Source organism: Adiantum capillus-veneris, chromosome 8 (genome assembly GCF_014529385.1).
Source record: "Adiantum capillus-veneris isolate H3 chromosome 8, ASM1452938v2, whole genome shotgun sequence".
NCBI classification, from domain to species: Eukaryota; Viridiplantae; Streptophyta; class Polypodiopsida; order Polypodiales; family Pteridaceae; genus Adiantum; species Adiantum capillus-veneris.
The window spans coordinates 157908822-157935771 of NC_140938.1; the positions used below are offsets into that span (position 1 = coordinate 157908822).

A 26950-nucleotide genomic window follows, 5' to 3' on the forward strand; every position below is an offset into this window, starting at 1 on the left:
GGGAATGGAAATCTTGTCTCGTTCTGGTTATTTGCTTGGCTTTTCATTTAATGATTTTGAATTCTGTGAACATTGTCTGTATGGTAAGCAAACACAGCAGCCACATAAGCATAGAAGCAGTAGAAGAGATATACAGTTGGCACTTGTCCATAGTGATTTGTGTGGACCTATGCCTAACCTATCTCTAGGGGGAGCTTCTTACTTTATGACATTTATAGCTGATTACTCGAGGAAAGTATGGGTTTACTTTCTCAAGCACAAGGATGAAGCGTTTAGTGTTTTCAAAACGTTTGTGACACTTGTGGAGAATCAGAGTGGCAAGAAGCTTAAATGCTTACGCACTGACAATGGTGGAGAGTATGTTTCGAAGGCCTTTCAAGACTTTTGTGAGTCAAAAGGTATAAAACGTGAACTTACTGCTCCTTACAATCCTCCTCAAAATGGTGTTGCTGAGAGGATGAATAGGACCATACAAGAGAAGGTCAGAAGTATGTTGTCTAATGCACAGCTGCCAAATGGGTTTTGGGCTGAAGCTGTATCAACAACTGTTCATCTTGTAAATAGATCTCCTAGCAAGGTTTTGCAGAAGGATTCAGTGCCAGAGATGGTATGGTTAGGCAAAATGCCCTCATACAAGCATCTCAGAGTCTTTGGTTGTGAGACATATACTCACGTTCCAAAGGAATTTAGGAACAAACTTGAGCCAAAGAGTAGAAAGTGCATCTTTCTAGGCTATGGTAATTCTGGTGAGATGGGGTATAGACTTTGGGATCCCGAATCCAAAAAGGTTGTCCACAGCAATGATGTTCACTTTAATGAATCCAAATATCATTCTAAACCAGAGAGGGTTGAGGAGATTAGAAGAGTTGTCTTCCAAGAAGATGGACCTGCACGTGCAAGACAAAATGTCAGGGATCAAGAGGAGCAAGGACAAGATAGAGTGGAACCACAGGTTGTGGCCGAGCCTGAGCCACCTATTGTGCGTAGATCTGGATGTGTCACGCCACCTCCTGATAGGTTTTTTCCATCTATGAACTATGTCATGTTGACTGATTGCAATGAGCCTTCATGTTACAAGGAAGCAGTGCAAATGAAGGACTCCGGGAATTGGCAATTGGCTATGCAGTCAGAGATGACAGCTCTGCATAAAAACAAGACATGGAAGCTAGTTAAATTACCACGGGGCAAAAAGGCTCTACCGTGTAAATGGGTTTACAGGTATAAGATCACCGCTCATGATAGTCAGGCAAAGTACAAAGCAAGGCTTGTTGCCAAGGGCTTTAAGCAAGAACAAGGCATTGACTTTGAGGAAGTCTTCTCTCCGGTGGTCAAGATGACTACATTGAGATCTCCTAGCAAGGTTTTGCAGAGGGATTCAGTGCCAGAGATGGTATGCTCAGGCAAAATGCCCTCATACAAGCATCTCAGAGTCTTTGGCTGTGAGGCATATACTCACGTTCCAAAGGAATTTAGGAACAAACTTGAGCCAAAGAGTAGAAAGTGCATCTTTCTAGGCTATGCTAATTCTGGTGAGATGAGGTACAGAATTTGGGATCCCGAATCCAGAAAGGTTGTCCGCAACAATGATGTTCACTTTAATGAATCCAAATATCATTCTAAACCAGAGAGGGTTGAGGAGATTAGAAGAGTTGTCTTCCAAGAAGATGGACCTACACGTGCAAGACAAAATGTCAGGGCTCAAGAGGAGCAAGGACAGGATAGAGTGGAACCACAGGTTGTGGCTGAGCCTGAGCCATCTATTGTGCGTAGATCTGGACGTGTCACGCGACCTCCTGATAGGTTTGTTCCATCTATGAACTATGTCATGTTGATTGATTGCAATGAGCCTTCATGTTACAAGGAAGCAGTGCAAATGAAGGACTCCGGGAATTGGCAATTGGCCATGCAGTCAGAGATGACAGCTCTGCATAAAAACCAGACATGGAATCTAGTTAAATTACCACGGGGCAAAAAGGCTCTACCTTGTAAATGGGTTTACAGGTATAAGATCACCGCTCATGATAGTCAGGCAAAGTACAAAGCAAGGCTTGTTGCCAAGGGCTTTAAGCAAGAACAAGGCATTGACTTTGATGAAGTCTTCTCTCCGGTGGTCAAGATGACTACATTGAGATGCTTTCTTGCATTGGTTGCCATATTAGATTTGGTGTTGCACCAAATGGATGTCAAGACAGCGTTCTTGCATGGTGATTTAGATGTGGAAATTTACATGCAGCAGCCAGAAGGGTTTGTTGAGAAAGGCAAGGAAGATTGGGTATGCCAGTTGTTAAAGAGTCTTTATGGCTTAAAACAATCACCGAGGGCATGGTACCATAAATTCCACAAGTTTATGCTTTCTCAAGGCTACAAACGTAGTGAGTTCGATCACTGTCTATATACAAAGAAGGCTAAGGATGGTAGTTGGCTGATCCTTATTTTGTATGTGGATGACATGTTGATTGCTGGCAAGCACTTGGAAGAAATTTCAGCTTTGAAGTCAAAGATGGCAAAATCGTTTGACATGAAAGACATGGGTGAGGCAAGTCATATACTTAGTATGCGCATTGAGAGAGACAGATCAAAGAAGTTGATTTGGTTATCTGAAACAGAGTATATTGACAAGGTTTTGCAAAGTTTCAATATGGAGAAGGGAAAGGCACTGAGTGTTCCATTGCCACCATACGTGAAACTTAGAAAACAAGATTGTCCTGTGTCTGAGGAAGAACAGGCTGAAATGGATAAGATTCCATATGCGCCTGCAGTGGGTAGTTTGATGTATGCAATGATTGCTACTCGCCTAGACATTGCATTTGCAGTGGGAGTAGTAAGTCGATACATGTCAAACCCTGGCAAGAAACATTGGGAGGCAGTGAAAGGAATATTGAGATACCTGAAAGCTACAAAGAGTATGCGTATATGCTATGGGAGTCAGGAGCTAAGTGTAAAGGGTTTTACAGACTCAGATTATGCAGGTGACTTAGACAACCGAAGGTCTACGTCAGGGTATGTCTTTACATTGGCTGGTGGAGCAGTATCATGGCGTTCTAGATTACAAGATTGTGTTACTCAGTCTACTACAGAGGCTGAATATGTTGCAGCATCAGAGGCATGCAAAGAATCAATTTGGCTTAATCGACTAGTAACAGATTTGGGAATCAAAGAAGAGATGCCTGTGTTATATTGTGATAGTCAAAGTGCTATACAATTGGCTCGCAATCTAGTTTATCACTCAAAGACAAAGCATGTGGATGTGAAGTATCATTTCATCAGGGAAATGCTCGAGGATAAGCAACTTCAGCTTGTCAAAGTTCACACCACAGAAAATCCTGCTGATCTACTTACAAAAGGACTTCCCTCAGAGAGCTTTGCGCATTTTCACAAGCAGTTAGGTGTAGGGTAGTACATCACTTCTCTTCATCTCTTGTATATTAGCTTGTATTGTAGCTTCTCTCACACTTGAAGTACCACATTGGACTTTAAGTGGGAGGTTGTTGGGGTATAAAGCCCAATGTGGTCGCCCAGGTAAGTGGGCGGGCCGCCAGGTATGTACACATATTCTTTTGTAAAAACATAATAAGAACTCACTATGCTCTACACATTACAGTAGAGCGAGTTCACCATATCGTCGTGCTCTTCTTCTCGCACTTTCTCTCGCGTCGCACTTCCGCTCTTACTCCTTCAATTCCCTCATCTTCAAGGCTTCTGCTTCTTGATACATCTTTGCCAGGGATTCCGTGGGATCTTCCGCCTACATCCTGGTGTGATGTTTGGTTCGTGGTCCTTTAAGCTCAATGGACACCCACTTTTCTGGGTCCTTATCTTGTGCTTGGTGGCTACGTCTTGCGGGCTCTTCCATTTGCTTGTGAATAAGGAAAATGTGGCCTCGGCGGTTTCCTTGGTGAAGTTCCAACCTTCTTTCTATCTCTTGCCGTCATTGTCATTCCTTCTATTGGTAGTGTGAGTGCTTCTGCCACTATCTCCTTGGAAATCACAACTTCAACCTTATTCCCTTGTGTGTCAAAGATCTGAGCGGTTCCATCTTCTTTGATTGTGGAAAAAAGCTCATAGCTTTTTGGAAGTCCACTCCACAAGGCTCTTGTTCAAAAAAACCTCTGAATCCTAGCCTTCGGTTGCCTTTTTTGGTCTCGGGCTTTGCGGTGACATCATATACTTCTTTGGGTAGAAGTTGCAGCTCTACTTGATGTCCTTCCTTGCTCTTGAATCTGTCAGTGAACATTGTGGTGGTATGCTCTTCTAGCTGATCTCTTGACAGATAGGTTGCTTTGGCGGCTTTGACTGAATCGGGGTCCAGGTTGTATGATGGTAGCTCTTGCAACTTTTTAGTTTGGTTGAGCTTCTTCTTGGCCCTCTCTGCTGCTTGTGTGGCTCCTGTTCAGTGAGTAGAGTGTCAAAGTTAGCAGATTTGACAAATTTTTCTCTGAAATGTCCTTCAGTCTAAAATGCTCACAAATTTGGTCCAGTTTGCTTCAAATCAATTTTTGAACATGCATAGATGCATAAAAATATATAAGGAACAAAATTATGAAGTCCAAACAAAAAATTGCAACAAAAATAAATAATTGCGATTATTTACAGCAGAGTAAATTTTTTAACTTTTTGCAAACTTGGCATTACAGACTTGAAGTATATACCAAATAGATAGTTTGAGTGAAATATGGGCTCATTTGGATGCATAGGATGAAAATGGTGTCAGATTTAGGCTTTAGGTCTCTGAAACAGTAGATGTGAAGAGATTTTGACATTTTGAGCTCCAAATTTGTTCAAACTTGGCTAGTAGGCTTAAGACATCATGTACTTTGGATGTATGATGGCAAAATTGCAATTTTCTCCCATTTTGGTCAAAAAGTAAATAATCGTGATTATTAACTTTTCTACCAAAATAAACTTTTTTGGGTACAACTTGGTTCTAGGCATTGTATAGATCCTGTATATGTGATATGAGGTGATTTGGATCAAAAAATGTGGCTCATTACTCAGATTTTGGCTTGCAAAGACCTCTGCGTTTTTTTGGCAATTTTCCAAGTTATATGTGATCATTTTGGCTCATACTTGAATTTTGGCATGTATTAGGTGTGTACAAGTGATAGGTGATGTGATGATAAAACTTTCAAGCAAAAATAGTACAAAAGTAAATAATCATGATTATTTACAGTAGTCACATTTTTCTTACAAAACTTAAAATTTTTGACCTAAACACATTCTATACACCTAAAACAAGTCCTAAATTGAATATGGTAAAATTTGGTCTTGCCGGAATCACTTCGTGCTTTGTCGATTCTGAAATCACCGATTTCTGTGACTACACTGTCTGTTGAGTTCGTTAGTCACCTCTAAGGCTATGGACTTGTCCGCAACATAGTTATGAAGCAACTCATCCAATTTTGGCCCATTTGGAGTCAGTTTGACCCCATATATCGAATTTGACGCTTTGTAGCCTTCGAGCCAGTTTTTGCTTTTCGAGGGGTTTTCTTGATTGATTTCAGGAAACCAATCATATACATTGTGTATAGACCTCATAGGTAAGCTGTCTCTGGAGCCATAACCCAGTTCTGGCATCTGCCAAAAACCTAGATTTTCTACTTGGGGTCCCCTTGACCTTTGCCGAATGGTCAACCATTGCTATAGAAGTGTTCTAATATGTTGGGGCATGCTACAGTTCAAATCTCATCTGATTTGGTTGAGCTGACAGGACGTTATGGTCAATTTTTAGTCATAGGTCTTCATGCATTGCTCGGATTCTAGGGTTTTTTCTAGGGGTTTAGACTAGCTACCGGCCGTTCAAATGGATCATTGATGAGTAAAGAACCTACCCCTCATGTCTCGTGTGAGATGGCACTGAAAATGGACAACTGTAGGCTCCATAAAGTACGCGCAAAGGAGTCGAAATGCTCTCTCTCCAAGGGCAACAAGTGATTTTAGCCTGCCTTGGATATCTATACTCGGGGACTTCCCAAAACCAATTTTTACCAGATTCCACTGTTAGTCCTATTAGGCCGTGAAATCTATGTTAAACTAAAAAATTTTCCCAATTGGATTCCTGTAGCTCATTCTGCAAGAATTCTGCAAAAGTCGGTCTGGCCGCCCAATTTAGGCTTCCCGCTTCCATCTTCCCATTTCATTGATTTTTTTTTGCTTGTTCACCTTGTCTTTCTGATCAGCACCGTGTCTTCAAATTTTCCATCTAAGCTCCTGTGCTATTTATTATTAATTTTTGATCTATTTATTGAAAAAATCAAAGAAAATAACAAAATGCACTAGAAAAGCAAAGTGAAAATCTAGTAATTAACAAAATTCATTGAAAAACACACCTTTATGTTTTTTGCTGGATTTCTCCATTTGTAAGCCTCAATATTAAGATAAATGATGAAAAATAACTAAAGAGGACTATTTTTTGATGATTTTTTGATAGTATATGCACTATTTACACTCATCGGGGGGTATCATCCGTTAAATGTTTGCTGTTGATGATATATAAGGACATTATTATATAATTTTGCAAAAAAACACACATTAACATCAAACTTTTTTCTCCCTCTTTAAACATTGCCCTTAATTACTTAGTACTCTTCCACCCCTCCTAGATGGTGTACTTCGGGATGATTGTGTGCATGGGTTGAACAGTCGTGTCCATGCATAGCCGTCGTTGGATCTACCATGCCTTGAAGATCAATGTAGTTTAAACCATTATGTTGTGCAAGAGGTGGGTCTTGAGTGATTAACTCAAAGGTTTCTGGTGTCGACGCTTGCTGTTGTTGTATTCCAAAGAGCAAGTCATGTAGCTTGTGTGCTCTTTTCTTGATTGTACCATCAGGATGCTTTAGCATGCTGGTTTCCTGAGATTTTGGTAGCAATAATGACTGTTGTCGAGATTTTACTCAGTGTGGTTGAGGTTTCTGAGGCTTAACTCTCTATTGCTTGCGGAGAAAATAAGTGCTCCTTTTTCTTCCAAACCCATTTCGTGTTAAGTTCCATTCTCGGAGAGGTGCTTCTCTGTGTTTTGACTCGTGGAACCGTCTTTGGTTTTGTTGATGATGTTTTGGGCAACGAGATTTGAATCGGTTTGTCCTTGAGTTGTGCTCTCGGTACCCAAATTTTTCTGACTCCTTGCATGCTACGTGTAGCATTTGCTTGTCGAGAGGATGGAGAAGATTGATTACTTCATGGTTTGCTTTCTAATAATTCCCTTTCCGTTCCTCCTTGCTTGGTGCAATTGGAACAATGAGTTGCCCGTCTTTAGGTGATAGGTTGAGCTGATTTGTATCCCAATCTAGTACTTCTTTTATGTCCGCATCCAGGGAATTCCAAGCATCGTCGTCTCATTCATGTGTTCATTTGGTAAGCATACAAATTGCTGAGGACATGAATAGCCATGTACTATCGCGTTCAAGTTGACTACTCCCAATGTTGGTGTTGGCTTCTTGGCGCATCCTTTGATAGTTGCTATTCCTATTGATTTGTTGATTTCTTGTACGTGGAATAACTGACTACATTTACTCTAGCTCCTGTATCGACCAAAGAATTTGTGCTATGATTGTTGAGCTATACTTTGATGCAAAGGTCCATACCATCTAGCCATTCATCATTAGTTGACACTGCATCTTTCGACAAATCCCATTGTTGGGCATCTATTTCCAGTGTGTTGGTGGGAATAGGTATTTGTTGTTTTTTGAGAGCAGCTTTCCTTTTGAGCACCCCAGGCCGAGCTTCCTCTTGGATTTATCAATAACCTACTGTCATTTTATCTTCCTTTGCTTGACTCTATGCATTCTTTTTAGCAATTCATTGGTTAGCAAAAAATTGTACTTCTTAAATGACATCCAGTAATCCAATTAGCCATTGGTTCACCATCTAGGGTTGACAACTTAACTGCTCCACTTGGAGATACATCTTCGATGATAAACGGTCAGTTTCCCTTTTTATTAGACTTGGAAATGCGTTGTTTAAGGGAATAGACTAAAACTAAGTTCCCTTTCTTGAAGATTTTTGTAATAAGATGGAAATCAAAAAACTGTTTTTGTTTCCGCTTTTGTGCATAGATGTGAGCTACAACAGTTAGCCTTTGCTCATCTAGCTTCTCTAGATCTTAAAGTCTTTCTGACAATTCATGTCCAGTCCACTCAAGATTATTTGCTACCCTTAGTGTCGGCAATAAAAATCCTATTGGCAGTATGGCATCAAGACCATAAACAAGGTTAAAGCGTGTACCATTTAAAGCTTGAATGAAACTCGATAAGCCCATATAACACATATTTAGGAATCTTGGGAAAAATGCACAATTTTGGGACAAATCTTTCTTAACCAAGCTCTTGAGTGATGGTTGTAATGTACTAGGTTGCACTATTATGAACCATTGGTGTCAATTTCTAGAGTGCAATTTGGATTGTGTTAGGATGCCTTGTTGTAACACATTGGTGTCGACTTCTAGAGCATATGTTGCATTGTTGTCAGAGATTGGGTGTCAAGTTCTACTGAGACTTGGAGAAGTTGCATTGTGGTAGGGACGAAGAGTGTAAAAAGAACTTGTACAAATTTAATTAAAACTTCATGTTTAAATTGGGATCAAAAGTATACAAAGAACTTGGGAAATAGTGATGCCTAAAGTGTAAAGAGATCGTAGCTTTGCCTTGCTCTAGAAGTAGAAGTAGAGATTGAAGAAACTTCGAGGGCCTTGGATGGTTAAGTGTGGGGCCTACCATGCTCAATGCCACTTCTTTCAAAGCTTGGGTTAGCTGTCTTACAAAACTCAAGTTTGGAATGTGGTAGTTTGTGATACAGAAAGCATTTCTATTTTAGAGTGAAAGAATAGGGATTTTTTTAATTTTGAGGTCCCAAAAGGCATGATTTTTTACAAGCACAAACATCAAAACTTGATTTTGCTCAAGCTAAAATGTTGAAACTTGAGCTAGCTAGAACACTCACTACAACAATAAAAAACCCAAAAACAAAAGGCAAGTTGCATGTACAAATTGACAAGAGGTTGCAAACATTTGTATGTAGGAAAGATGATACTCTCTCTCATGCTTTTTCCACATTAAGAACTTCTTGTGAGAGGCCACATATTGGAAACTGACCCCCCATGATCTGTGAGGCTATGCACCCCAATATCACCTACTTAATTTCTATAAACAAGAACTTTTTCTCGTGCTCACAATGAACCACGGACTTCAAGTACAATCAACAATGAAATATAAGATCCCAAACAGAACCAAGAAACATGAAAAAAGACCAAATATCACCAAGAGAATGCCACCGACTCCACGCGGACTGCCATCCCGATGCAAGGGTAGCCTCAAGATGAAAACACCAATAGATAAAATAGATACTGACAATACCAAAATCCATACCAAGAGAAGAGAAATCCATAACAACAGGGTAGAGTCCATTGCCTCCATTATCTCGCTGTAGTAATCCAAAGAAGACCAAGCACGAAACCAAAAAACGGCACATGAACCACCGCATCATAGAACCACCAAGCATGGTGATGACGCACTTGCACGGAGCCACCATGCACTCAAAGACTTCCACGCTTTAGCAACATGCCAGAGCAGAGCCGATGCCGACCACAATGCTCACCACATCCGACAAAGAGATCAGACCCCTAAAGGTGGGGCAAGCACCATACACCTCACCAGGGGCTGTCATGATAGAAATCAACCCTGCCACCATTAGCAACTGTCTCACCAGACTGCTAAAGGTGGGACATGCACCATACACCTCGAGTGGGCCTGCCACGATAGAAACCAAACCTCCCAATGTTAACAACTGTCTCCTAGGCATGAATCAGCATGTTGCTAAAGGGATGCCACCCTTTAGCAACATGTTGCAATAGAGCCGATGACAACCACAATCCTCACCACATTTGACGAAGAGACCAGATCATTAAAGGTGGGCCAAGCACCATACACCTTGCTAGGGGTTTCCATGGCAAAAACCAACCCATCCAATATTACCAAATGTCTCCCTAGGCAGGAATCAGCACTGAACACATCTATCATTGATGCTCTTTGCATCGCAAGGAGGAGCGCCTCCACCCGTTCTGCAAACACAAGAAGCCGACAAAGGAAGAAAGCAGATAGAGAGTGTGGATCCGCTGGACCTCTCTCACCGTCAAGACGGGTGCCTTCAAGAGCTCCCCCATCTACCTTCTTCAGCAAGAAAGATTTAAATCCATCCTGTCGCTCGCAGCGCAAACTTTGAATCTCACCGGTCCCTGGCCTTGTATATTGTAGGGCACTCGATGCTTCTTTCTCTAGTGATGAACCCTAAAAGGACTTAAATTCATGTTGATCTAATAGTTTTGTTGGGCAATTCTCACTGGAAACAAAGCTCAGTCTACAATTCAAGCCATCAAGAACCACCTAAAGCCTACAAGGCTGGAGATCCAATTCGATTCTTAAGGAACCACCTAGAGCCTGGAAGGCTCGAGCTCTAGTTCGAGCCTCACCTAGAGCCAGGAACTACACAAGTATTCAGATTATACATGAATCATTTTCATCAAAGTCAATAGCAACATTAGAAACCTCATCAAACTTAGCCCAGGTTTAGATGAGACGGTGGAAGATCTTATAGAATAATGGTGGTGCATTCGTTTTGCCAAAAACAAGGCGCACATTTTTGGACCCACCAAGAGCTAGACGACACCGCTCCCCTCGGCAAAGATGCATTATCGGGCTAATACCGTAGATGAACATGGATGGCGAGAGTAGCATGAAAGCTAGATTAATGTTTGCTAACGCATCTGGTGAACGTCGAGCATGGTGGGAGGTTACATGATTCCACCAGGCTCTCGTTTGAACATGCCATTATCAGTCAGTTTTAAAATTCAAAACCAACGTCCGTCAAACTTGAAATGGGTGTTATTTAGAACCTCTGTCAACAAATTATAAAACAACGTTAATTTTGAAATTCAAAAACTGACGGCGACAAACGACAGAGAAGACGGGAAAATCTCGGCAACGGTCTGTGGGTTGTCAAGCCATGGCCCCTTGCACCTTGTTGCTTGCTGTCCGATGAGCCCATAGTTTCTTACCGAATGTCGCTTCTGCCATGAGCTGTGGTTGCATAAACGGAATCATGAATCGCAGCAGAAACCAAAGGTCACCTTGCCTCAGTCATGAACTACAGCAGAAACTAGAGGTCGCCTTGCCTCCCGGGATGTTGTTGATGCCGTAACGCTCTAGTTGTTTGTGAGCCTTGCACGAATATCTGCAGGTAGCTAGTTTCTCATCAAGGCATGACGTGGTAGCTCGTCATAACATCAGGCCTTGATCCGTATAGAAGAAGACAAAAGCCATGTCAACAAGCGAGGAGAAGATGAGTCATAAGCCGAAATGGTGGTGGGTCTTCTCAGTTTAGGGGGCCTTTCTGTCGTTGTCGTAGCCACCATTGCCGTAATCTCAGCAACCTTATTGCTCTTCTTGAGAACCCATCCTTGTTCCCATCAGGATTCTCAGTGCGGCTTGATCAGCTGCACGGATATCTGCAGGTAGCTAGTTGCCCATCAAGGCATGACGTGGTAGCTCACCTGGATGGGCCTGATCAGCTGCACTCTTCCACCTCGTAGGAAACTTGACATCATGTGGATGGGCCTCGACTTGCCTCGAAGGATTCGATCATGCAAGATCATGAGGATTAGAAGGCGAGGGTGAAGCCGCCAGCTTAGAGGCTTATGTTGCCGCTATGATAGCATCTTTCGCTCCCTCCATCGCTTCTCAGACCAGCACGCCTGCTCCTTGAACTTCAAGGCCTGGGATGGTGCTGCCCTTGCCAAGGCCAACCCCGTGGCCTGCGCACTCAAAATTTGAAGATTTGAATAAACAATCCTCACATTGCTCGAAATGCCCATGTATCTTGTGCATACCATGCTGCTACCTCCCTTGCAACTGTCATCCGAAATCACCATGTCCTACAAAGGTATTTGCGCTTGCCGCTCTCTTTACTCAAGATGCCACACTATATTTTGCTGCTCTTTTGTTACACTTGCTCAAAGAGCCTAGCCAAGAGCAAAGCTCGTCCAGGTCATGGTCATATATCATGGTTAACTAAAGATGTAGGAAAGCATGATCTGACCAAGAACTAGGATGTTGCTAAATTTTATATAAATGTCTTCAAGCTCTCTCTCTCTCTCTCTCTCTCTCTCTCTCTCTCTCCCCATGTGTCTCAAGCTTATGAGAGGCTTGAAACCTCGTAAACTACAATCTTTGATCTTAGAGTCTCTAGCTTGTGAGAGGCTTGAAACCTCATAAATTACAGTCTTTGCTCCTAGAGTCTCTATCTTATGAGGCTCAAACTTAAGTTCGAGCCTATTTAAGTTCGAGCCTAATGACCTGGAGACTCAAATTTCAAGCCTCATGTGACCTAGACATGGTAGTAAGATTCTTTCTAGCTAGAAAGCATTTGCAAACATCTATAGATCATGAGACTTGAGCATAAGATTAAGATCCTACAAAGATCACCAGCTTAAAGCCTCATAACTGATAGTCTCTTCTTTGAACATCTAGCTCATGAGACTTGAACCTAAGTATGACCTAGCGACTCAATTTTCAAGCTTTATGAGCTAGAGATCTTGCAAGTTTTCGAGGAAGATTGTTGAAAAACTCACAAGCTTAAAGCCTCATAATTGACAATCTCACATCTAGCTTATGAGGCTCGAATTTAAGTTCGAGCCTCTATGACCTAGAGACTCAATTTTCAAGCCTTATGAGCTAGAGATCACTACAAGTTTTAGATAAAGAATGTTGAAAAACGCACAAGCCTCATAAGTGACGATCTCTTCTTCGAATATCTAGCTCATGAGGCTCGAACTTAAGTTTGAGCCTCTATAACCTAGAGACTCAATTTCAAACCTTATGAGCTACATATCACTATATGCTTTAGATGTTTTCTCACTCAAACTTGCAAATAATCTCCATGCGTTCAATTTTTTAGAGTTTGTTTTGTGCCCATTGAAAAAAAGGAGCAGTCATGGTTGTCATGACTCATCATTGAGAAAAACAATTACTCTTTGGTGAGATAGAGGCCTCTTTAATCACACCTAAAAATATTTCCCAATCAGAAAAAGGGTCTTTCACACCTAGAAACATTTTTCATAGAAAATTGATTCTCTAGGTCATGAGGATTCTTTCCACCTAGAAAAACCTCACAAGCTTAAAGCCTCATAATTGACAATCTCACATCTAGCTCATGAAGCTCGAACTTAAGTTTGAGCCTCTATGACCTAGAGACTCAATTTTCAAGCCGTATGAGCTGGAGATCACAACAAGTTTTAAACAAAGAATATCGAAAAACGCACAAGCCTCATAAGTGACAATCTCTTCTTCGAATATCTAGCTCATGAGGCGCGAACTTAAGTTTGAGCCTCTATAACCTAGAGACTCAATTTTCAAACCTTATGAGCTACATATCACTATATGCTTTAGATGTTTTCTCACTCAAACTTATAAATAATCTCCATGCGTTCAATTTTTTAGAGTTTGTTTTGTGCCCATTGAAAAAAAGGAGCAGTCATGGTTGTCATGACTCATCATTGAGAAAAACAATTACTCTTTGGTGAGAAAAGAGGCCTCTTTAATCACACCTAGAAATATTTCACAATAAGAAAAAGAGTCTTTCACACCTAGAAACATTTTTCATAGAAAATTGATTCTCTAGGTCATGAGGATTCTTTCCACCTAGAAATTATTTGCAAAATTCTCTAGCTAATAAGTCTCAAAGTACCGAAGTTCCAGCCTCCATGACTTAGAAACTCAATTTTTTAGCCTTATGAGGTAGAGACCTGTACAAGTTTTAGACGAAGATTGTTGAAAAACTCACAAGATTAAAGCCTCATAAGTGAAAATCTCACATCTAGTTCATTAGGTTGGAACGTAAGTTTGAGCCTCTATGACCTAGCGACCCAATTTTCAAGGCTTATGAGTTGGACATGACTGCAAGTTTTAAGACAAAAACTATTGAAAAACTCACAAGCTTAAAGCCTCATAAGTGACATTCTCTTCTTCGAATATTTAGCTCATGACGCTTGAACTAAATTTCGAGCCTCTACGACCTAGAGACTCAATTTTCAAGCCTTATGAGTTATAGATCACTACAAGTTATAGAGCAAGTTTGTTGAAAAACTCATAAGCTTAAAGCCTCATAATTGACAATCTCACAGCTAGCTCATGAGCCTCGAGCTTAAGTTGAAGCCTCTATGACCCTAGAGACTCAATTTTCAAGCATTATGAGTTGGAGATCAGTACAAGTTTTAGACAAACACTGTTGAAAAACTCAAAAGGTTAAAGCCTCATAAGTGAAAATCCTTTCTTTGAACATCTAGCTCATGAGGCTCGAACTTAAGTTCAAGCCTCTATGACCTAGAGACTTCATTTTCAAGCCTTATGAGTGTTACCATATACATGTGGTAGTGATGTGTGTGAACACACTAGGACCGTCGGGGCGGTTTTTTCCCCCGTGCATTGTATATACGCCCATCACTCTAGGGCTATCTATCTTTCCATTGCACACTAAGTAACACACTCTCTATTGTGTGCCTTGAGCTTCGTTCGTCTTCTCCAAGCTGTGTGAATTTCTTTGCAACCCTAATTTCAACAATTGGTATCAGAGCCGGTTGCATCCTCCCGGGCTTAGTTGCCAGTTGCTCCAGCACACGCCTGCTCACTTTCTCCGATTACAGTGAGGTTTGGCAAGCATTTGCAGGTCGACAAAAATTTCGGGAGAGCTCGTAGAGCATAGTCTGCTCGGATTTTTAATTCGGGCTCACGTTTCCTCTATAGGGAGTACTGCACAGGTTATTTCATCATTTTGTGCAGAATTTTTGTCAGTGCCTTTTTTTGCATAGCAGCTGCCTTACAATCTTCTACGGTTTGTGCTATATAGCACGTGTTGTTCTCGCTCCGTTTCTCCTATTTTCGGGCAGTTTTCACATCAGGTGCAACATTTACCATGCTTGACAACAAAATAGATGTCTTCAAGATGTTTGCTGTTGAGGACAGGTTGGATGGGGACAATTACCCTTTGTGGACTTATATGATGCAACACATTCTTGTGTCAAAGAGCGTCTGAAATATTGTGCAGGGCATTAATGTACTTCCTGGTTTTGAGGATGCAGGCGATGTTGAGGATGTTGCAGGTCTTGCTGTAAGGATTGCTACTATTAGAGTTGTTTTGCCTACGACAGAACAATCTCGTTGGGATGTAAAGGATGCATAGGCTTATGCATTGATTGCATTGTCTGTGAAGCGCACCATTGTTCCTCACATCCGTTCAGCAAAATCTGCAAAACAGGCTTAGGATATTTTGGCTGGTCTTTATGCAAGTCGCAATGAGGCTAAAATTGCTTTGTTGCATAAAGAGTTGGAGTCGAAGATTATGCATGAGGAAGATGATATGGACACTTTCCTTGCTAGTGTCAAGGATATCAATGCGCAACTTATTTCTGCAGATGAAGTCGTTTCAGACATCTCCCTTGTGCAGATTGTTCTTGATGCCTTACCAGATTCTTATCAGACTTTTGCTAGTACTTGGAGACTTATGACCCAAGGAAATCCTGAAGTTGTCAAGTTTGATGCATTATGCACATTGCTGTTGCAAGAGTCACTTTCCAGAAAAAACAGGACTAGACAGTGTGCAGTTGAACATGCTTTTATTGCTTCTTAAAGAAAGGGTGGTAACAGTAATGGCAGCCACTTCTTATGGTTCTGCTGCGAGCGGCAAAACTTCTGTTCCTAATGCTTCTACTGGAAGCACTTCGTCTGGAAATTATGGTGATAAGGGCAAAAAGAAGATGCGTTGTCATTATTGTAAGTCTAATGATCACTTGATCAAGCAGTGTCCTAAGTTGAAGGCCAAAGAGGCTAAGAAGAAAGAGGGTGGTTCCACTCCAAATGCTGGTTCCACTACAAATGCAGCCATTGTTGAATCTCCTGTGAAAGGAGACTGTGATGCTGATGTCGATGCCGAATGGGATTTTAGCACAGAGTGCACTTACAATCCAGCTGTCCATGATGCATGTTGGTCAGTTGCTACAGATTCACATGTGTGGTATTTCGATAGTGGTGCTACAAAGCACATTCCCTTACATCGTGAATTGTTTACCTCTCTCCAGTGTGCCCCTCATGGGAATTCTGTCACTTGTGCCAACAATGTCTCTTATCCATTTCAAGGAGTTGAAAAGATTGTGCTTACTGCTGCAAATGGCAGTTTCTTCACACTTGTTGATGCACTTTATGTACCTGGGATCAAGAAGAATCTCTTGTTTGTATCCGCACTTGCTAGACTTGGACTTGTAGTCAAATTTGTGGATGACAGATGTACAATACATGATCTCAATTTTGGTGATGAAATTGTTGCATCTGGCCTTTTGTGCCATGGGCTGTATAAGCTCACTTTGTATGACAAGTGTGGACAAAATTTTACAAATGATGTTGTAGATTCAAGGGCTATCTCAGATGCAAAACTTTGGCATGCACGTTTTGGTCATTTGAATTTTTCCTGTTTGTTGCGCTTGCAAAAATCTGATATGGTTGCTTCTTTGCCGCCTCTTGAAGCACCTGTCAAACATGTTTGTGAAGGTTGTATTTTGGGTAAGATGCAACGTTCTAAGTTTCCAAAGGATGCTTCAATTCGGGCCACATGCAGGTTGCAACTGTGCATAGTGATGTTTGTGGGCACATGCAAACTCCGTCCTTGCGCAATTACCTTTACTTCGTGTCTTTCAGTGATGATTACTCCATGCATGCATGGGTATTTCCGCTTAAAGCGAAGTCCAAAGTTTTTATGTGCTTCAAACAATCTCTGGCTGTGGCTGAAAATGTCTCGAAATGTACTATGGGCACCCTTTGTTCCGATCGAGGGGGATATCTCATGAATTTAATGCATTTCTGGCTAGTCGTGGGATAAAACACCAATGTATAGTGCCTTATACACCTCAGCAAAATGGTGTTGCTGAGAGGAAAAACAGGTCACTTACGAAAATGGCACGATGTATGGTCAAAATTCAAGCTTTGCCGCTTTCTTTTTGGCTTGAGGCCATTATGTGTGCCACTTATGTACTAAACAGGTGTCCTACGAAAGCTTTGCAGTCTATTACTCCATATGAATCATGGCATGATAGAAAGCCTTACAGTATGTACAAGAGGAAGCATAATGTTAAGGATACATATGTCTAGGGTTAGCCCCTTGATATGGGTGCCAAGTCTATATTTACCTCTTGTTGTAAATATGAATTACCTAAATGAATAAGAGTACTTGTTAATATCTTGTTGTTCTTCATTTGTTATCTCAATGCTTTTGAACATCATCCTCATTTGAGATCCCCTCAATATGAAAATTGCTTTACTGAAGGCTTGTGAACAAGTCCATTTTTGTTTCCTATTTGTTATCCCAGTGTTTCTTAACACTATTATCCTTGATGATGCTTTTGACTCTAGTGGCCTTATTTTAAATTTATTGAATTTTTTGGAATTATATCGTTCTAATTAGCACAATTTATGATGGAATTGTTCATAAAGAGGTAAATATTTCATATCAACAATGTTAAACCATGCTTCTAGAACCGGCATTGTATAAAACCCAACAATGTGGCTTTGTGTTGAGGCTATGCCTATGTGTTAAGGTTAAGTTTATGATCTAAGGCTCTAGTCACTAATAATGACTTGCATGCGTGAGGCAGGTGTGGCTCAAGCTTATGTCATGTCTTCAACTCAGTGTCCTAAAGTAGGATTAGCAAGTATAGATTGAATGTAAATTTGAGACTCCCATTCATGTGACATTGTCTTATTTCTATATGGCACCGATTAAGATTTGCATGTACATCTAGAAATATGTATGAGACTATGCTCATCTGCTAGTTCATGAAAGGCATACTAAGTAGCACCACCAACAAAGAAAGGAAAAACTTGAATATGAGACACATAGAAGCGCTAGTGCCTCATTGTGCCTTATTTCTATATGGCACCGATTAAGATTTGCATGTACATCTAGAAATATGTATGAGACTATGCTCATCTGCTAGTTCATGAAAGGCATACTAAGTAGCACCACCAACAAAGAAAGGAAAAACTTGAATATGAGACACATAGAAGCGCTAGTGCCTCATTGTGCCTCTTTTTGAAATGGCACTAATAAGAACTAGCATGTGTGCCTTGAACTAAGTTTGAGCCTCATATTCACTTGCTCGTTTAGTTAAGGGATTTGAAGTAGTTAGGCTAAACCCTCACCTCAGTATCCTTCATAACAACAACAAGTAAAACCTTAACTTATGTCTGAGTTGCACATCCATGTGCTAGTGCCTAGAGCTATGTTTGAGTGTGTCCACTTGCTATTTTAAGTGTGGCGTGTGAGGCTCAAAGTTAAGTTCAATCCTCTTCTTGATATCCCACGCAACAACAAAAGTGAGACGCAAACGTCACTTTGAGCCTCCTATTCATGTGCTAGTGCCTCATTTCTATATTTCACAAAGGGTCCCCACAAATAATCATGAGGTTAAACTTAAACAAAATGCTCTAATTTTAAGTCTCATTTTAAAAATTGGGACTTGAATAATTCCCAAAATTCCTAAATATGTCTTATATAGCAGCATGGAGATTCATTTCCCAGTCTGTCCTTCCTGAACTAACCACCTTCGTCAATATCGACCAAGGTAACGTCTGCTTGGCTTAGGTATTGGTCTTTCTCTTCAGGGTTAATACATAAGAGAAATATTCCATCTTGATTTCTTTTGTATAACCTACCAGCTAGTAATTGATACATAGTCAATTTCTCAATTAATCCAATTGTAATAGGAAGTGGTATTTGTGAATCCACTTAAGCTATGGTCATCAATGATACCATATTTTCCAACCATCATCGTATCATTTCCACGGAGAACAAATATGCATCTGGTATATCATCATATACTCCTTTAGGAGCCTTTAGGAGGTTCTCTTGAAACAATTCTAGACAAATGATCTACTCTTTGATGAGTAGTGCCCTTTTTTACAACCATAGTGAAATCAAATTCCAGAAGAATGATGAACCATCTCACTATTCTTCCTGTGTTGCATGGCTTGTTGACTAGGTACAATAAGGCTCGGAGGTTCACAAAGAGCACAAATTTGTCTGCTAATAGATAATGTCTATACTCTTTTATGGCATATACCATTCCTAATCCTTCCCTTTCAATGGTGGTATAATTATTTTCTACCATGTTCAACTGTCGGCTAGCATAGGAAATAGAAAAATCAATTTTCCCATCTCTTGGTGGAGCTAGTATACACCCTATGGAAAAATTTGAAACATCTACATGTATGTGGAATATCTTATTCCAATCTGGTGCTTTCAATATTGGAGCTGAAGTGAGAGCTTGCTTAAGCTTCATGAAGGATTCTTCACATGCTTCAGTCCACTCAAAGTGTGTAATCAACCTATGCACTTTTGAGGATTTAAGCAAATCCTATAAAGTCTACATTTTTTGAATACATTTTTGAGGTGTTCAAAATGATCAGCCTGGATTGATGAATGTATGCATAGATCATCCATGTATACCTCCACAAATGTCCTTCGATATTCTTTAAAAGCATGACTCATCAATCTTTGAAATGTGGCAGGAGTATTGGTTAACCCAAAGGGCATAACCCGATAGGCAAAAACACCCCATTCCGTTGCAAAAGCAGTTTTATGCTGATCTTTTGGGTCAATCAAAAGTTGATTGTATCCCAAAAAGCCATCTAAGAAGCTATAAGCCTCTTTTCCCGCAACTCGTTCTAACACGGCAAATTTTTGGATCAACACCCTTGAGATCCTTGTAAAACCAAGCGAAGATATCTCAGTATTCTTTTAGTAAGCTTAGTAAAAGCTCTTCTTCATCTTCTGTTAGGTCATTTGCAATGTAGGCAGGCCTAGGTTCTTCCCCTGGTTTAGCCAATTCTATCTTTTTTGCATTCTCAGGCCCTTCGTAGGACTCTCCTTGTTTTTGTAGTTCTCTAACAAGTTGTTCTACTATGATTTTTCTATCTTGGAGAGTATATTTTTTGTAATGGGATGGAACACTCATTACATATTTACCATCCTCTTCTGTGATTTCCATTTCGGTTGTATATATCTCCTTTAGAGCTCTTTTCAACTCTTGACATTTCTTTTTCCGCTCAATTTGTGTCATGGTTGGCTCCTTGTCCTGTTGGTTTGGCTTTGAATGAGTATCCTTCCTTGTTTTTCTCAATGTTTTGGACATTTTTGGATTTCTGTTTGACGGATATCTGCCAGTGATTTTGTCCTTGAAACAATCATGTGCATCTATCTGTATCGAGAATTGTGTTCTACTGGAGATTGATGGCATAGGTCTTGTTTTCACGTTGTTGGTGTCTCTTTTTTGTCTATACCATTTTTTTCTTCTCAATTTCTGGTTAGGAAATTCAAAAAACTTTTCCTCCCCTCCTTTCAAGAGTAGCTTAGCTCTCACATGTTCTTTTTCTAGCCCCGAATCTTCTGAGGTAGCTGAGGGTTCATCTAAACCATTTGTTGTGTCGTATTAGAGGTTTGAAAAGACTTATTGAGCTTTCATAAAGTCCTTGGGTTCCTCACAATTTCATCTTCAATGTGGAGGGTTGAAATCATTTGGATAGGAATTATGTTGTAGCCATCCTCATTGCAAAATTGAGTAGGCATAGACGTATTCACACATACATCCATTGTTGCTAAAATTTGGGTCCACTCAAATGGCTCAAACAAATGTTCCAAAAAGGGTTCAGGTACATAGGCTTCGTCTGTGAAAACCCTTTCTAAGGTACATTCTTCTCTTTTTAAGCTCCCGTTTTTTGAAGCTCCGTACATCCAAATAGGAGTGTCTTTGTTTAACCAGGTGGGAATCTTAATTTCAGCCAAAGAGACTGAATCAAACTTTTCTATGGACGTTTTCAAGACATCTCTATAAGGGTGATCTTTTAAATTAACCCTTGTTATAGATCCCACTTGCTTCAAGTACAGATCTATAGTCATTTACCCAATCTTGGATAAGCTATACCTGTCGCATGAAAGGTCTTCCCAATATGATTTCGTAATTGAGTTTCTTCACAAAGTCTACTATGGCAAAAGTGTGTTGATATTCAATCCCATAGGAATCAACTATCACTTTTTCTAGCAGTCCTAAGGGTCTTTCAATATGTCCATCAGCCAACTACAATTTCATTTGAGTTTGTCTAATGGCCGGTTTTCCCGAAGATTCCCATATTGCTTTTGTGGCTATGGCTATTCCGGCCCCGCTATCCAATATTGCCATGGTTTCAATGTCGCTATATTTCATTGGAAGGGTGGTGTTTCCTTCTTCCCCTTGTAATATTCTCCAACTTTGTTTATTGGAGTAGATTGAATCTCTTGGTTATTTTTGTGTTTCAATCTTTCCAATTTTTTTACGATGAGCCCGTTATCCCCATCTTCTCTAGGGTGTTCTATAGATCATTCCATAGATATTTTTAATAGTTCTCCCAAAGTAAGAGTGCCTTGGATGGGTGCCAACATGATTGAATGAATATTGTCTACTTCCAAGGTCTGTTTCGATCTTTTGACTTAAGTGGTCTTACACACTATGGATTCATCTTTGTTATCTCCCAAGTAAGAGGGTAATGTTTTCAAGGTCAATGGTTTAGACATTCTTGAAGCTTCAAATCCACAATCTCCGTACAAGGATTGTACATCCAGTATCCATATCAGGAGGTAGGTTGTCTAACCACACTTCCTCTTTAGGAGTTGACTTTAGAGTTAGTCTCCCATCATTGATCTCTCAAACCTTTTCCCATAAGAGTCCTGGCTAGTCTTACTCAACGAATGGAATTTTGTCTAAGGAATCTTCGCTATCCAGCACTATAAGTTTTGGCTCTTTTGTTTCAAGGTGGGATTCTACCACCACTTTGGATTTTTCTTTAGTGTCTCTTACCACAAGCTCCTCAGGTTTTGCCATAGTTTCGAACTTGGGTTTCTGTTTTTCCAGCAACTCCTGCGTGATTCTTAGCAAATTTTGATAAGCTTCAAGCTTAGCTACTTCCATGTCTGGAGAAGGATAGTTTTTCCATTTGTTTTCCATGGTTTGTCTTGCTTTAAGTCCTGCTTGGTAGGCTTCCAAGGCTGCATTAATAGGCTCAAAAATTTTATCAACCAAAATTGATCCTCCAGATTTCACGATTGTTTCTTTGATTTCATTTTCAGGTTCTTTCACCTTTTCTTGGAATAGCTTTTTTTCTTTCTCCTCGATTTTAGCTCGTTGTTTTTGTTTTCTCAACTCATACCTTTTGCTTCTGCTTCTTTTGGTCTTTTGAAAGGAAGCTTTTGTGTTATCCAAATCATCAGAGGAGTTATGTTTCGTTTTCTTCACATGGGCTCTAGTGATTACCTTGATTGGAACAATTCACTCTCAGATGAGCTACTAGGTATCACTTGGACTACATTTACTACTGCTTTCTCCTTGTCTAAGGGATTTTTAGGACAATCTTCTGGGAAGTTTCCTCCCTTTTTGCAACATTATATGCAATAAGCTTCAATTGGCTTGAGGTTCTTGTCAGGCTCTGGGCATTCATTTTTCCAATGATCATCTGCACCATAGTTGTGATAGTTTCCCGTTTTTAGCTTAATCATGGGTCTTACCATAGGAGGTCTCACACCTTGATTAGCTACATAATCCATTGGTGCAAGCTTTGGTGGAGTACAAGTCACAGGTTCTTGCATTGGTGGTGGATGTGAATTATACCAATCTCCTTCTAGCATTACTATAGATAGACTAGGCTCAACATAGGGTGTAACAGGCACAAGTGCTTGTTCAACTTTGAATCCTTCTGAATGCATGTACTTTACAGGCACTGCATTATGTCCTGGATACGGAGGTTTTTGACTCAACACGGGTTGAGGTCTTTCCATACCCATCGGTGGTCTTTTAGTTGGTGCCATGTTAGGCTGGTATCTATACATGGGTTGTCCTTGTGGCTCATGGGAACGTACTGAACATTCCCATCATACTTTGGCCCAAAATAGAGCTCATTGGTCTCATGGTTGGTCTATTTACCCTTGATTGCACACCATTTTTGCGGTCTAATTGGTTGTCCTTGTTGAGGTATCCCTTGCCCTGGTCCCCTCATACGTGCTTTGTGCATGTTATTCATCATGTCATTCATCCTTTTAGGCATGTCTTTTATGGCTGAAAGTGGTGCTACAGTAGCCGTTCTCACTTGTGCTGGTTTAGTGGATGCTTTTTTCTCACTTTGATTATCCTTAAGGACATCTTCTTCGTTGAAAATATCACAATTGTCTCCTAAGTTAATAACATCTGACACACATGCTTCTAGGGTTGTATGCTTCTTGCTATACAGTATAGCATGAAGTTCTTTATTTAGCAGTCCCTCTAGAAACAATGATACTAGTTGTTCTTCTACAATTATCTCTAGCTCTGGGCATCTGGCAATGTATTGTTTCATTTGAGTTGCACAATCCCTAACAGACTCACCATGTTTCTCTTTAAAGCTATAGATTTGAGCTACCGTGTTGTGTTTGATCCCCGTTCTGAAATAAGCAGCAACAAATCCTTGAGCTAATGTGTTTAAGTCCATGATTGACCTCTGTGGAATGTTTTGGAACCATGTTAATGCTTTCCCTTCTAATGTCATTCCAAACTCCTGGAATTGAGTATGGAAATCGAATATGCGTTTTGCTCTTAGCACTTGTTTAAAGCTTGCTAAGTGGTCGTATGGATCCCTTGATCCACTGTATTGTTTGACCCATTTTTGAAAATTAGATGGTCTGGCACGTCTATTTGGTTGAACTCCCGGTCTCCGGGCAGTTGGTCCTGTTCCAAGTCCTTCAAACTAGTCTATTGGAAATAGTGACTCATGTAGCCCTGGACTAGCCTTAGTGTCACCCGGTTTTCTGCGTGATGAGGTGGTTTTTTGTTCTTAAAATTACTCTCATATGATCTCTCAGTATTCATCTCTTGAAATTGATTTTAATCCCTGTCCCAATATCCAATCCCTTATGGAATACCCTTGGTAATTGGTTTGTTCTACCTCCTCAAGAGTCATCATAACAAAGTTTTTGTTATAACAATCCCTAAAGAGGTAGGTTGGTAGGTTTGCTGATTCTTTATCCTTAATCTTGAACATATAGATGATCTTCATGGCCGTCAATTGTCCTGATTTGGCATGCAAAGTCCACTGAAGATCTTTTACGTTTCTATCCTCCCAACAATAGACTCCGATCCTGGGATTATCAGTACTAAGACATTTCAAGGGCTTCAAATGAACTTGATCGTATCCCTCGAATTCTAAAGTTGGTGGTCCTTCTTTTGCAGCCATATCTAGAATTATAGTATTTACTTCTAGCCCCATTTTCCTATCACGTCAGGGTTTTTGACTTGTAAATATTGAGTTTTGTTTCGATCCATGCACATTTTCCTTGTTTGTTTGTCCTAATCTCTTCTTCGAACTCAATACCATGGTCATCAATGCGAATGGCATACTCTTCGTTAGGATCCAGGTAAACCTGAGCTCCATGGCGATTAGTCTTATAAAAAGAGGGTATATACTTGTAGTGCATTGTCATTCCGGTTTCTGAGTGAGTCGAATAGGAAGACATTTCAAATGTCGAATCAGAAAAAGTGTCTGAGACTTCTTCACGGATAGTGTGCAAGGAATTGCCTTGATTCACGTCTTCTTCATTGGATACTCTACTCGAGGTTTCTCCAAAATGCCTTGATTTCCTAGTACAAGACCAGATATAAGGTTCATAAAGACTTGTGAAGCCCTGGATAGAGTACTTACCTTTGGACTGACCTATTGTCAATTTCTTCCACTTGACTAGATTGCACTTTCTGTCAAGCTATCGACTCCTCGTCTGCAACCTGATTTTTGTACAAATTTGATCAACTTAGCTATTCTTTCATGAAGACAGTATAACGTTTACTAACTATTGTGAATTGAGCTAATCCAGTCAGTAGTTGAGATGTTCATACTTGACTTTGGCAAAAATCAAAGGATTAATTTGCAACTTGGAAATTGAGTGAACATGTATCAATTTAGATTCGATAGAACCCAAAATTTCCCAGTGGCTTTGTATTATGCTGGTCTAACACTGTACAAGTTTAAAAGTAAAAAATGGTGGCTCTGTGTAGCAGCAGTAAATAATTGTGATTCTTTACTTTTGTCACTTTTTTACAATTTTTGGCTTGGTTTGCCAAGTATACAACCTGTTAAGGTCCTTGGACAAGTTTCAACAAGTTTGAACAAAATCTATTCAAGTTTATCAACTGTTTCATGTCCGCAGACTCTGATTCAAGAATCTGGCTGAAGTCTCACTTTTGTGATCCTACTTGATATGTTTGACCCTGTGGTATGCTCAAATGTGCAAGATTGTCAAATTTTGGAGTAGATGTAAATAATTGCGATTATTTACTCTAGCTATTTTTTTGCAAGTTTCTGTCCCAACAGTTAATCACCTCTACTTAAGGTCTCTAGCCAAATTTCATCAAATTTTGATAATTTTTGGTCAAATGGTCATCAATTTTCTGTACGTAGACTAACTTTGCAAATTTGGTCACTATCTTCAATCCAAAGATCCAAATCGCACCAAATTTGGTTTGTGGGCTTATTACAACATGGTAAAACCAGTGGTATGCTAACTTGGGCAAAAAGTTAAAAAATGGGACAGATGTAAATAATTGAAAATATTTACTTCTGACAAATTTTTGCATCTTTTTGATCAACTGAGCACGTACACATACCTAAACCATCAATACAAGCCTATGAATCAATTTTTATCAAATTTGGACATATTTTTTTCCAATTTACACTCACGTCTTTAAAAGTCATTACAAACTTTAGTTTTTACCCAGTTTGGTGATCCAAATCCAATGTGCCTTTACAAAAGTTGTTTGTACACATGCAATGAATCATTGGTATCAACCTTGGTCAAATCAGAGCTAAAAGTAAATAATCGTGATTATTTACTTCAGGCTTGAAATGAACCAATTTTTGTACTTTTTCCAAGGACAATCATTTCATGAGTTATTTTAAGCCTATGAATCAAGTCAAAACTTAATTTGGCCTAAATTGTCAAGAAAAATCAAATAATTTGAGTTTTGACCAACTCTTGAAAATTTTACCTCATAGTGTCATTGAACTTACCCACTAGTTCATACAAACTTTAAGCATACTCTCCAGTCGGATTGAGTGGTTTGGAGTCTTTTCATGCTATTTCTAGCCGTAGACTTGAAATTCTGCAACTTCAAATACAACTCACAATGATTATTTCGGAGAGAGCAATGTTTTGAAATCCACCTCGGATCCTACTTACCCTACTCGTAGGTTCTTATGCAATGGGGTTGTGGAAAGTGTCCACAAACACTCGTTTTCTTGTTTTTTAAAGTTTTTTGAGCTTTGATCTTAAGACTTGTCTCGTCTATCAATCATTCTCAAAATCCTAATCTAGCTCTACAATCATACAATCCTAAAGGCACTCGACAAGTACGATTACTTCCAAGCTACCTCTACACAGCAAAAGACGACAATCTTAGACTATGCGGTTTATAAAAGAATTTTTTTACTCTATGAGATCCTAGAGAAATTCAAAGGATAACTTCACAAGACGCTCGTGATTTTTTCTAGTTTACATAACTTTGATCTCCGGTAGCGGCGCCAAATGTGGGACGTATATCTAACCTCACTATCCTACCTTATTGCAGTTTTAGCGAGAACCACAATTAAATTATCAATCCATGGGATGAAGCTGATTCGACTAGTGCATAGAGGATACAAGAGGTTGTCAATCTCTCAGAAAAAAAAACAACTCGAATCTAACTCAAGCTACACTCAAGTGACTGAAATCACCAAAAGCCAATTGCTCATTGGCAAACAAATCACATCTGTTACAACATCAAATGACAATCCAAATGTAGCAAAACTTCTAGGAAATGTTTATAAGACCT

At 40.0% G+C, this 26950-nt stretch overlaps 1 protein-coding gene across 1 annotated transcript; it reads right to left on the reverse strand.

The window, feature by feature from the left end:
- Positions 1-9827: 9827 nt before the first annotated feature.
- Positions 9828-10300, reverse strand: LOC147453240 (uncharacterized). The gene is made up of 3 exons (XM_086519120.1): positions 10280-10300; positions 10124-10160; positions 9828-10054 (listed from the first exon to the last, which is right to left on the reverse strand). Exons 1-3 carry the CDS (start codon positions 10298-10300, stop codon positions 9828-9830), a joined length of 285 nt encoding a protein of 94 aa, XP_086375246.1.
- Between the last annotated feature and the right edge of the window lie 16650 nt (positions 10301-26950).